The sequence below is a fragment of the Fringilla coelebs genome (assembly GCF_963513975.1).
Source record: "Fringilla coelebs genome assembly, chromosome: 3".
Taxonomy (NCBI): Eukaryota; Metazoa; Chordata; class Aves; order Passeriformes; family Fringillidae; genus Fringilla; species Fringilla coelebs.
Genome location: NC_140030.1, coordinates 16,237,195 through 16,249,938, shown reverse-complemented (window position 1 = coordinate 16,249,938; position 12,744 = coordinate 16,237,195). Strand labels below are relative to the sequence as shown.

Sequence of the window (12,744 nt, the reverse complement as noted above, 5' to 3'; positions counted from 1 at the left end):
AAAGTTCAGTTGGCTTAACGCCTTCAGGATCTTCAATAGAAATGTATGTTCATAAAGTCAATTACTACTAAAGCTAATGAATCTTTAATTCTGGTAAGCAGTATCTGACAAATGCAAACATCTGATATTTGTAAGTGTCAGAAAGCATCACCCCAAGTTCTGAAGATATTTGCAAGGATTTAACTTAAAGGCCTAAGCCATAAATACAAGTCATGTTCAATTCTGCAGGAGAAACAACAAGCTGGTAACAGTAACATGCAAGTTAAAACATAAGTATGAATATATGAAATAGGTTCTTTCCATCTGAAGATGACCACAAAGTCTCAAAAAATGTTTTGGGCACTTATGATGTTATCTCTGTTCAAAGACCTGCCTTGTGCCACTGCCTCTATTTGCCAATTTTTTTATTAGTAAACAGACATCATTCACCTACCTATTCAAAAAACCAAATATTTGTATTTTTCTGAAGGTTGTTAACTAAATTGTGGAGGTGAAAACGCCTCTTTTACAAAAGAGCATCAGGGTTTCAACAAAATCTATTTTAAGAAAAAATAATGAACTCATACAGTATTCTGCCATTAATAAACTTTTTTTTTTTCAACTGCACTACTTCACTCAATAATTATAAATCCCAGCATGCTGATATCACTTACAGGGATCAGAATCAGGGGCAACAGTATCCTTAGAAAACTGCGGTGGAAATAAATCTCCCACCTTGACGAAGCTGGGGAGCTGCTGTTTCCAGACTGGTTTAAGCAGAGTTTCTGAGGCCAAACCAAACACAGGCTGCAAGACAAAGGAGTCCTGCCCTGCCTCCACCCCCTCCCTGAAGGTTTGGCTTGTGCTCCTTAGGCTGAGTCAGATTAGAGAAACAAAGCAGATGAAAACCTCAATTTTTGGCATTTTGCGGGGGAGCATTTGTTGTTTGGAAATTTTTTTGGTGGGAAGGTGCGGTGGTACGTCTGGTAGGTTTTGGTGGGTTTTTGTTTGCTTTTTCCTGACAAGTTAGTTTCAGACAAATCAAATTATCTGACTCAAACTACAACACTATGTAATAACACCAACAAAATCATTGTTCAATTTTTCAATTACCTATTGAAATGCATTTGGTAAAACATTCATTCACTCCCAATTACTCAATTAACCTTTCTTTGTCAAGCTATAAACGGGAAATCACTGAATTGCACAGTCACATAGAAGGGTTGGTCAGTTTTTACAAGGGTGAAGTAATTTGAGGTTTCATTTCATTTACTCTTTTAAGTTTTCAACACAGCAAAATAATTATTCTGTTAAGGAATTAAAAGACAGTAAGATGCAGGATAACTTTGACCTCAGAAGAAGCACAAAAAACAAATTATTTTACAACAAAAAGGTAAAAAAACCCGTCTCATCCAGTTCTGATGAACAACAGGGCAGACCTGTATAAAAATATGAAATATGATCAATGCTGGGAAGTGAAGGACGTACTTAAGCTAGAAGACAGTGCCAGGACAAAACCAGATATGCATAAATTATATGGGATTATAATTAGGTTGAAAGCTAGATACCTAACTGGAGAAAGCAGTTCAGGAGCTGCTTTCTAATTGAAGAAATAAAGGTAAAACACTCAGAGCTCAGAAAGTTTAAAACTAAATTACTGCATAAACATGTATAACATATAAAAGTAGATTTTAAAAAGTAGAGAGGAATCCTGAAAATTTTTATTTGAATGAACTTGTTCTTAATTTGATAAAGAATCAGTACTTAATACACAATATTAAACAGTATTAAAGCACATTATTCTGGACATGTTGGTACCTCAGACAAAAACGATAGATATTTAAGCAAGAACATTATAATCTGTAGGAAGATTCTGCATAATAAGCAAGAAAGCAGGTATCTGCTGACAAGAATCTTGTATTTTAAGGGTAGCCATAATAAAAAGAAACTTACAAAGACAGATATTAATTTCTGAGAGTTGACACCACTTTGAGCACCAACAACTGATAGCTTGCAAAAAGGCACAATAGGAAGGATATAAGAAGTAAGTTTTAATATGGTGACTTGATTCATTTAACATGCAATGAACACAGCAAAAGTACTAATCCAAGTTAACATCATGCAGTCAACACAGAGTATAGAGGAGGAGGCTGGCATGAACTACTTCAGTTATGTAATTGTATTTAACAAGAAATGAAACTTACTGTAACTCAGCTCAAGGATTCTTTTTTATTTATGACATTAACATTTGCTGATCCCCACTACATTTCAAATTTTTTTGTTACCTAAAAATTTATTCTTCTTGAAATAATAACAAATTTAAAGTATTAATATAAAGTTAATGGTATTTAAACCTTCTTCTAGAATAAGACAATGAATATTTTAATTGATACAGCAAATGCAGTGAAATTGTGTTGTTCATCTTTCTCCAAAAGCACACAATACTCACTGGTGTTATAAAATGCAGCCAGATTTCTCTAACACCAGTTTGGAGATGAAGTATCAGGAGCATAAACAGCTTCTCTTTGTTTTTTATGTCAAAAGCTAATGCAGCATAAATTGCAAAAGTTTCAAGCATCTTAAGAGCAAATAATTTTAAGGAAAAGCACTTACCTGAAAAAAGAACCCATCATAGGTTTATATTTGTTTCTATTGACCTTGTCCATATTACTAGCAAGATTATGTGGTAAAAAGCCAGGAAGTCCTATCAGACAATCCGTGGATGTATGTCCAGAAGCACTGATACAGGCAGGTTTGGTTTATCTCCATTCATTTGCAATAATTTTACTACATAACACTTTTCTGCAGAAATAGGATTTTAGTACACAAGACTTTACTGGGCCAAAACAATGTTTAGAAACAAAAGTCCCTGTAACTTTGTTGATACAACACAGCAAAGCAGAACATGGGCCACGTGATGCTGATCTACACTAGGAATTCTCCGTGTCTCACCCTTCCTAACGCGTTCCACAGCTCACTTGTGTGAGCCCATGTGCTCTGTCAATTTGTGGAGCACCTTCAAGCGTTATCATCCTCCAGCCATGAGTTTAGATTCCAGCTGTGCAAGTTACTACAATCACACAAGATGGGTAGAATGGAACATACCAAGAGTCCTCACCCACCTTTCCAAGGATGGAAGCGGTTGGAGATGCCCCAAGTGATTGGGAAGCATTCCCTGTTGCCCCAGCTGTGGGGCCATAACCTTTAGAGGGTAGGACAAGACAAGCAGCTACACATGGGAACACCTCCATCTGCTCCAGCAACAGCTGGTCTCACAAGACAAGCAGAGTATGGGCAACTGGTGCTGGAATTAGCAAAAGCCATCCATGTGAAGTGTTCCACTTGACCCCATGATAATTCTGCCTCTTATGTGGGGTAAGAATTATCTTAGGCACATGTAAATTTAAATGCCTGATACATTACTATTTAAGACAATATGAAAAGAGTGAAAAAGATAACATTCAATACTCTGGGCATTAACCTAATTGGACTAAATTTTAAAAGTAACAAGTTTTGTGAGCTTTTGAGTTAAATTCAGGTCATACAATCTCTCCTGTAAGGCATGATCAACTGGATTATCTTCTCTATGTATTAGGTCTCTTCTCCAATAACAGACCAAAGAAAAAAAAAAGACTTATGTGTCTTGAAGTATTGTTCATAGTGCTATGGGTACTACATCTTTTACTACACCTTCAGATCAAAATTCTTCTTTGATACCTCTCTACGTGACTGTAAGCGTGAAAAATGAAACTATTTCTATGACTTTTTCAATTTGTTACATATGACTGGGCTTTTATGCACAGTATATGCTTTGAAGTGAACATGCATGAACAGTTTTCATTTAAAGATGGCTTTTTACCATATAAGCTTGTTAGGAAGCTCCAAATTAATCTGCTTTTATCCACAAGATCCAGACTGGAAACCATGGAGAAAACCTGCCTTTAAAAAAATAAGCATATAACTTTTTGAACAGGGAACTTTTCCGTTGATGAATGAACTCCAGACTCAGCTCAGCAGTTATGCCTGTAAATGAAGAGTGCAAACCAAGCTTTCCATGCAATGATTCCATAAGCATCAGCACTGGAAGAGTCATACATCTTACATTTGGGGAAGGATCCGTTTGTTCATACTTTGTATCTTCCTTCCCATTTGCTTCAGACTGTTGCAGTTGGTATGATCTGCCTTCAATGAAAGTAATATAGTCTTTGTAAGAGCATAACGGGCCTGCCAGGATACCCATGAAATTACAGTTGTAACTTAAATACTCCAGTAGACTTGGCATGCGTCTGTAATTCAAAGACAAGCAACTCGTGAGATGGATTGTGTAATTCTTCAGGATTTCACAGTAGGAAAAGTCACACTCCATGCTGCCACTCACTCTAACTGCAGTAAAAATCACATGGACAACACCAGTTTGTCTGTCTTTTGTAATCACAGCTTGAAACATTCTACACATAGCATTTCTTTCCAATCCATACTGGGCATTTTGAGACAGACCTCCTGAACTCTACTGAGTCTCTCCTTGCCCAGCAGAGGTGTTTGACTGAAGCTGAGCCCAAAGAAGGAAAGGGAAGGCTGTTTTCCTGAGTGTTTGTTCAACTGTGTTAAGCTCTCTATTTTTCCCTCAGCAATTGAATCAATAAACAAAGGTTTGGGTTAACTGGCAATAATTTCAATTAAAGCAAATGTCTCAACACTCTCTTGCCAAAGCAACATGCTATTTCATAGAGTCCTGAATAAAGAACTGAGAAAAGGCAAGTTAAATAATGAAAAACAGAATTTAAAAATGTTTCTTCACCAGCTACTTCATTTGTGTACTGTTTACTAGTTTTCTAGCTGATATGGAATTCATTTGCATAGACTGCATAGAACGTATAATGATTTTTCTAAATAACTATAAAATCTACTTCTAGTGATATTTTTCAGAAGAACAAATGTACAAATTAATCTAAAAATAAAAACATGGATCTGTTTTACATGAGCTTGTAAACTCTTGTCGTGAACCTGAGCTGTAGAAACTTCACAGAGCATTAAGAAAATACACAAAACATCCCTAAAGCAGAACGTCTGAAAACCTACCTTACAGCCAAACACCTCTGTGATGGAGTCAAGTCTTCATTTTTCCGAAACATTCCTAGGGAAGAGGACAAGAAAAAGAAAAAAATAAAGAAAAGCTAAATCCCCCCACATTTTACTCAGCAGAACAAGTCTCATGCTGCAATGTAATTTCTTAATGCCTCGAGCAATTTCAGCGCTATTATGTCACATAACATTTTTGCTGGAGTTGGATCAAACAATTCTTGCTGACAAAATCACAAACTCTCATATCTTCAGTTATATCCAGCAGTGCCTAAACGTGAAATCATGTGGATTTCAGGAAAGCATTGACAACTTGAAAGAAGTGTTAACAAAAACAATTCTCCTATATCAGTTGAGACTTCAGTCTGCAGGTTTTAAAACCCTTTATTTCCAATTCTGGAAACAGGACAAGCCCCAAAACACAGCCATTGTCACAGCCATAGTCACTGCAGTTTCAATGCATAAAATGGACACAGTCCAACAGAGATTTCTGCAATTGGAAACTCTTGAGGCAGACCTCAAGAACAGCTTTTCACTGCAAGTAAAGGTTGTGACCAAGCTCCAGTGAAGCAGGCATGGCAGTAAAGGGTGCCACAGCCTTTTTCCTGAGCACTAACAAGAAGCTCTAATCCCTGCTAGCAGAAGGGGGCAGTCCAAGTCTAAGTTCAGCAACAAGACTGAGTTTACTTCTTGCCATATGTGGCTATTTCTGAAATGCTGGCAACCTATCCCTGAAAAATAGTCTTCAAAACCTCTACTTTCATCACAGAGAAAAGTAAAAAATAAAACTTTCAACATTTTCATTTATTATGAAATACACTAATTCAGGGGAACAAAAAAACTAAGAGCTGCCTCCTTCAGACAGCCCTGGCTAATACCAGCCAGCACGGGGCTGGCCAGACTGACCACTTCAGCTCCTCCTGCAGCCTTCTCTAGGGGCTCAGACATCCCACATGCAGCCATTTCCTGCTGTTCATATTTGCATTTTTGCTTTGCCACTGCAACTACTAGAAACTTTATCCACATAGCTTCCTAAAGGAAATCAAATTTATGGGCTCACGCTTCAATTATCTTCCTCCACAGCAGTGCTTAAACCCAGCAGCCAATTTCTAATCAAGTCTGACAAAAGAGCAGGGCAATATAAACACAAAATCATAATGTGCTTTATGAAAATAGGTGCTTCTATAGAAGATAGTCCTCCTGTCATAGAAAGGTTGCTTTCAACCCCACTCCTTGATGCCAGTAAATCCACAGAGGGGAGCCCTTATACTTGATCCATGGTAAGTTTCAAGTGGAGCCAATTTTTTTTTAGATATCAAAATCAGTCAGCCTGACAAAAAAGATTGAGGAGCTGAGGCAAAGTAAAAGCTAATTTAATTCTATGACTCATGGAAACACTTGTTATCTACAAAGAGGAAAATTCTGTTGTCTTAGTGTGTGACTCCAGTGTGGCCATGATCTACACACACTTATGACTTCAAAACCACACTTGAAGTCTTCAACAAAGCTGAGAATACAGAAGGAGTTACCAGCTTGAAGAAAGAACCTCAACTTGTCGCCTCCTCTCTTTCAATACAGTCCGGGAAAATGCCTTCCTTGGTCCTGATCCTTCACAGTCAAAAGTTATCCTCACTCATACTCATTCAAGGCAAGAAACTGAAGAACGAGTCACCCCCTAACTTCATGCAGCACCTCTGATGCCTCAGGTTTTAGCTTTTATATTTTTCAGATACTGTGCTGATTTAGTGTGTGGGTCTGGGCTTCATATTACGGGATGTTGAGCTCTCTTCCCAGAGTAGGGAGACAAAACAATTCCTTCTCTAGCTGGGGACTAAGGACAGCTGATCCAGATCTCAGGCCCAAGAGCATAAACAATGGTGAACTGAAGAGAGAAAAATAAGAAGGATGGGCTAAAGCTGTAATTGGACAATTAGCTCCAATATGCAAATGGACCAGAACTTATAAAAGTGTGAGACCCCATGCCCCGTTGACCATTTTTGTGACCATTTTGGGTTCACCTGCAGTGTAGCCCTGGCTGGGCTCTTGTGCTGCTCAAGGTGGATCCATTGAGACCTTCTAATAAATCCCTACTTTATTCTTTAGCTCTGTCTAGTCTCTGTTCTAGGTCAGCCTTCACAAAGCATCACCTTCTCTTCCTCATCATTACATTTTCACATCTTCTCCTTGCTTCTGTAGCAAGGACTTTTATGCTGATAACGGTATGAATAAAAAATGTGGAAGAAGCATTTTGAAAGATTCTGTAACCTTTAAGGCCATAATATTACAGTTCTCAGGCAGTGAATCTCTGAATTTAATACAAACAAATTTAACACAAAGACACCTATAAATGGATGTAGATCCCAGCACATAGTGAAGTGTCTCATACAGAATCTTCAGCCTCTCACAGCCCCCACAATGTACACTGACTGGAGCAGAAGCCTCCCTTGCCATTACATTCCATATAAATATTTTACCCTGAAGTCAGAAAGAGGAAGTGATCACCCAGTGTGTCCAAAGGAACTTGCATAAAGCCAGATCAGTCATTAAATAAAGGTAATTAGTCAAATGAAATTATTCATATTACAAATGTGTGACAAAAAAAGAAGGAAAGAACCTCAAATCTGAAACAGAAGAATCTAATCACTGGGATATCATCTGTGGTTTTGGAGAGGTAGGAGGAAAGAAATGGGCTATTTAAAACAGGTTTTAGTCATGTTATGTATGCAATTGTTACATACATACATATGAAGTCATTTAAGGCCCAAATAACTTTGTGAGCAATGCACTTGCTGTCTAAAACATACTGCATCCAAGTAAGCCTCAATCAATCTTTCATTTCCCTATCTCACGAAGGTTTCCCTCCAGCCAGCACATTCTTTGTGGTCAGGTTAGTGGCTTTCCCTGTTTTGTTGGGTTTTTTTTTAAATGCCTTCTCAGCACCTTCAAGGCCCATTTATCATCTTAGCACAGCATGCAAGAACATGATGATCTCTGTCATACTCTTGAAAGCTTTCAGGAAGCTACCATTAAGATTTTTTAAATAATAGAAAATAAACATGGAAGAGGTGCTCTTACCTTGCTGCTTATTCAATATGAGATGAATTAACAGATACACATTCACTACTTCCCAGGCCCATGGGAACAGAGACCTGATGAGCCATAGCTGTCACCTACCTACTACACACTGGAGATTAAGAACTCCCACTTCAGCAGCACACTGCTGCTAGGGAACTCATGAGGTTTTGTAGCATTCCTTTGGGGATTTTAAGAATTGCTTTCTTCTGTCCTAAAGCAAAAGACTACTACAGCAACTGCAGCTCCTTCTTACTACCAAATCACACAGCAGAGATTAGAGAAAATGGGTTTTATTGAACATCTGTTAGAGAGGTGAAACAATTTGGTCACTCAGCAACTGTAACTCCATTTTCTCATCTCTAAAGGAGGAAATACTCCTATGTTCCTTCCTTAGTAAAAGAATTATGTAAATCATCAGTAAAAAAAATTTTCCCAAGTGGTCTACATAATGAGGAAGTTCTGTCTTCTCATTCCTTCTCAAAAGCCCAGCACTCTTAGGCACCACTATCCTGCCACACAGACTTTATTATGGGATATTATGACTGCTTCTGAGCTCTCACTACAACAGTATTTACAAATATTATCACCCCATCTTTGTGGTTCAACTTATCCACTTTTATATTTGTAGGGAAATCTGGTTAATCAGTAACTAAAAATGCCTAGACATAGGATTATGTATTAATAATAAACATAGATCCTATCACAGGCTCTGTTGCAATTACAGTAAATTTTTGTAGTTCTGAAATGAATCACCAACTGAGCCCAAACGCTTGTTGCTATTAAAACATTTTAAGATCCAAAAACAGCCAATAACAGTTTTAGTTGTTATTACCACACTGGTAGCAACAAAAGCAAATAGGTAGCATGCCCACTGAGTAAAATTGAAAAAAAAACTACAAAAAAAGCAAGAAAATTTACAGGTCTTCATATCCAGAGAGCTATACACGCAAAACACAGGCAGAAAACTACACTTGAAAACTTATAAGGCGAAAAATACAATATCATTCCTTTAACCACTAAGGACATGTATGATAAAAAAATAATTTGATAACTGATACTGAAACAATAATCACCATGCTGTCACTATCATACCAGAGAGCCCATTAAAAAATAAATAAAAATCAAGAGGCAGATGGAGACAGAGCATTAAAAGGAAATCCTAACCATAATAAGAAAGCAACAAGTTATGAAATAAATACCCCAAAATAGCAAAACACCATGGCAGTTTCACTGATATAATTAACAGAAATATTAGAAAGCAATGTTTTTTGTTAAACAGCTGCAAATTTTTTGTTCTAATAAAAATAAAATTCCTTTTTCTCCCTTAACTCTGTTATTCACCTGAAGTGAATATTCAGAATATTCACCTGAAGTGTTGCCTAAATAAGTCTAAATCTTCACATAACGAATTAATATGGACATCAGCAGTTTCCAAATACGTAAAAACATTTCTCTCTTTGGAATATACATGTGAGATGCCTGGGGTAATCAGCAAAAAAAATACAAAGCAAATGTTAACACACTGACTACTTGTTTTTGGCATTGCTCATTTGAGTAACAAGGAACTGCAAGGTAAGACTACCAAAGACTGAAGTTCAAAATGTAGCTCAGAATACATGAAAGGCATACTCCAAATCCCTTCAGGTGTAAGTTTGTGATCCATGCAAACTTCTGGAATGTCTGTATTATACAGTGAGCTTAAAGTACAGTATCACAGAATAGGCTGAATTGGAAGGGACCCCAAGGATCATCAAATCCAAATTGCATGCAACTTGCATTTAACTTCCCTGCTTAAAAAAATCCCTCGTGGTAAGAGCACAAGGGTCTAACAGTTATAGGGGTAGCTGTTATTTGTGTATGGGATTCCATACTAGCTTTCAGCTTGGAATCAAGCATATCCACTTAGCTAGACAGACACTTGAATATGCAGCAAGAGTGAGTGGTGTTTGTGGCTACATTCACTTCAGTCCGGGACCTTCAAATGAAACCAGCTGAAGACAACAAACTGGCTGCCATGGAAAGATCAAGTCCAGAAGACTGGCCTTTACCAAAAACCAACCTAGCTACCACTGGAATCTTGAAGTTTGCCAAGAACTTCCAACACAGCAACATTTTTTTTCCAGCTGTTTATTTTCACTACACAACTTGGACATACTGGTAAAAAATGAGGGAAGAAAATAAAGTAATGGGTGTTTAATATAGCCAAGCTGATGTGACTAGAAGCTCAGAGTGCCATTAATCACTTAGAATTATTTGCAACATTATCTCCTCTCCTGTCCCTATATCTCTAAGTAATTTCTAGTGGAAGCATGTATCTTTGTAGAGTGAACAAAAGTCCACTGACAGCAGGGCTTGTTTTCATTAATTTTTCATGAAGGATCCCTTTTAGCTTGTCTAAGATTAAAAAATTTTGCTTTAACACAATCTTAGTCTGCCCTGCACATCTTTTCTTATCATCTCATGACACCAGACTATCAGCTGCTTCTGAACTCACATTGGTCACATCAACTTTTGAAAGTCATGTTCACAACTGCAAATGTGACCATCCAACGCAAGGAATCTGCTAAACCGCAGACACAACCACAGAAATTTTTCCAATATACTGTTAGTTACTACTCAAGGGCTGACAAAGAAGTTAGACGTCAATGAGAAACAAAATGCCAAGACTTACACTAAAAATTCAGTGTATAAAGAAATCCAGAAGAAAATACAAATTATCTGAATTTGTATTCAGATAATACCAGAGCTGGCTAAATGAAACATTTGTCTCAAGATTGCCAGGAACACTCACATGCTTGTTTCATACCACCACTCCACTATTTGAGCTTGATGTCAGCAAATTCAAAATAGTTCTTTTCCCTAGCAAAATAATAGTAAGAGGAAGCATTCATGCTTGATACTAGAACTATTACTTCCTTATAATAACCTGTTTCCACTAACCTGTTTACTCTGTACTTCAGTTGATTACAGATTGCAAAATTACTACTTCTGAATATATTTTCTCTGGAAGTAAACATCACTGTGTTTGACCAACTAGATAATCCCAGCATTATTTATTTTCATTCAAACAAAAATACTTTAAAAAGGTCTTTTCCCAACTTCTCATGTTCCTGGAAGTTTTTGCCCACAGGCTTCTCTAGACAGTGCCACTTAACAATGGAAAAAAACATTAAACACCAAGAGCACTAAAGCTAGGATGCATATGAGACAGAAACACATTAAACTTCATGCACAAGTTAATAAGCAATATCAGAAAAGCAGGGGTCTTGATCCAGGGGTCTGGAGCTACTCCCAAATCTTCAACTGATATCAGTAGCTCCAAGGGATTCAAGCTACCTGGACAGATTTATGAGATGACATTTTCAAACCTTAAAATGAAAATAACTCCTTTGAATTTTGAGGTAACTAAAAACCTAGCTATCCTACCCATGAAAGCCAACATTAGGATTCATTGTCACAACTAGGGCCCACTTATCTGATGGATACATCTGACGGGAGAAAAGACATAAACATAATTAGATAATCTCCCTGTTCACAGCAATCTGTTAGCTGTGAGTGGAATTATGATACTAAACAAAATGAAACACACAAAGGTTTTATAAAAATCAGCATATATGGCACAAACTAGGGAGGTGCTCAAGATTTAGCCTTCTAAAACAAAAGGTGCTAAACAGCTGAAATTACATGTGCTTTTTCTATCCATCTGTCAGCAACAGAGGTCTCTGAATCTGGAAGTTCTTTAATTAACTCTCACAGTCAATATCCCAGCCCAAAAGAATATCATTGCTCTTTAGACACTGACTCCAGAAGTGTCACTGGTCTTCTGATAAGTCACATCTTCTGCACAGTGTCAGCATTTTCAGAGCTTCTGTAGAGTCCGAGCCACATTTCTCAGTAGTTTCATTAATAAGCATCAATGAAACAACTGAGACACAGAAATTTATTTTCCCTTGAAACACAAAACTGGTCCAAAGTAATTCACTGACTCATTATGAACTTGCATAAAATTTATTTTGTATGGAAAATTAAACACAGTAAAGAAATCTTACCATCATGAATCTCAAATGCCAAACTAGTGATCTTCTGTGTAATTATCATCATTGGACTGTCACAAAAAAAGGGAAGAAAGAACAATTTAGATACAAATTCAGGATTGTCTTTCACTTATAAATACCAGGGGAAGTTTATAATAGGAGTCTAGGCTAACTACTCTAAGCTGGAACATCTTCAATGCAAGAACAGAGTGTTTAATTTTTTCATTCAAACCACTGCAGAGCTTTCAATGCAATGGAAAGAATTTAAGCCTTAAATGCAGTATTTGATAACACTTGTCTTTTATTGCTGCATTAGGTTCTACAAATACAGCTGAAGTGTTTCACGTGTATTTTTTACTAACATAGTTTATTTTTTTAACAGAAAGATGAGCAAAAAAGAAGAAAGGAGAGAGCAATTATGTTCATTGCAAGATACAGCAGCAGTAAGCAAAGGACAAGAAAATTATAACAAAGTTGAATATTAAAATAAGTTATTTAGCTATGCAGACCACTTCCATGGTTTCTGCTAACACCTGATCCTATCTTTGATTTCTCCATTGAGAATTATTATTTGCTC

General features: G+C 37.1%; 1 protein-coding gene across 1 annotated transcript in view; it reads right to left on the bottom strand.

The window, feature by feature from the left end:
* Positions 1–12,744, bottom strand: part of MBOAT2 (membrane bound glycerophospholipid O-acyltransferase 2) — an 86,178-nt gene that overhangs the window by 13,289 nt on the left and 60,145 nt on the right. Inside the window, exons 5-7 of the mRNA XM_084202264.1 lie at positions 12,183–12,238; positions 5,059–5,113; positions 4,082–4,265 (exon numbers count right to left, since the gene is read on the bottom strand). Coding sequence (XP_084058390.1) covers positions 4,082–4,265; positions 5,059–5,113; positions 12,183–12,238 — 295 coding nt within the window. The remainder of the gene's footprint in view (positions 1–4,081; positions 4,266–5,058; positions 5,114–12,182; positions 12,239–12,744) is intronic.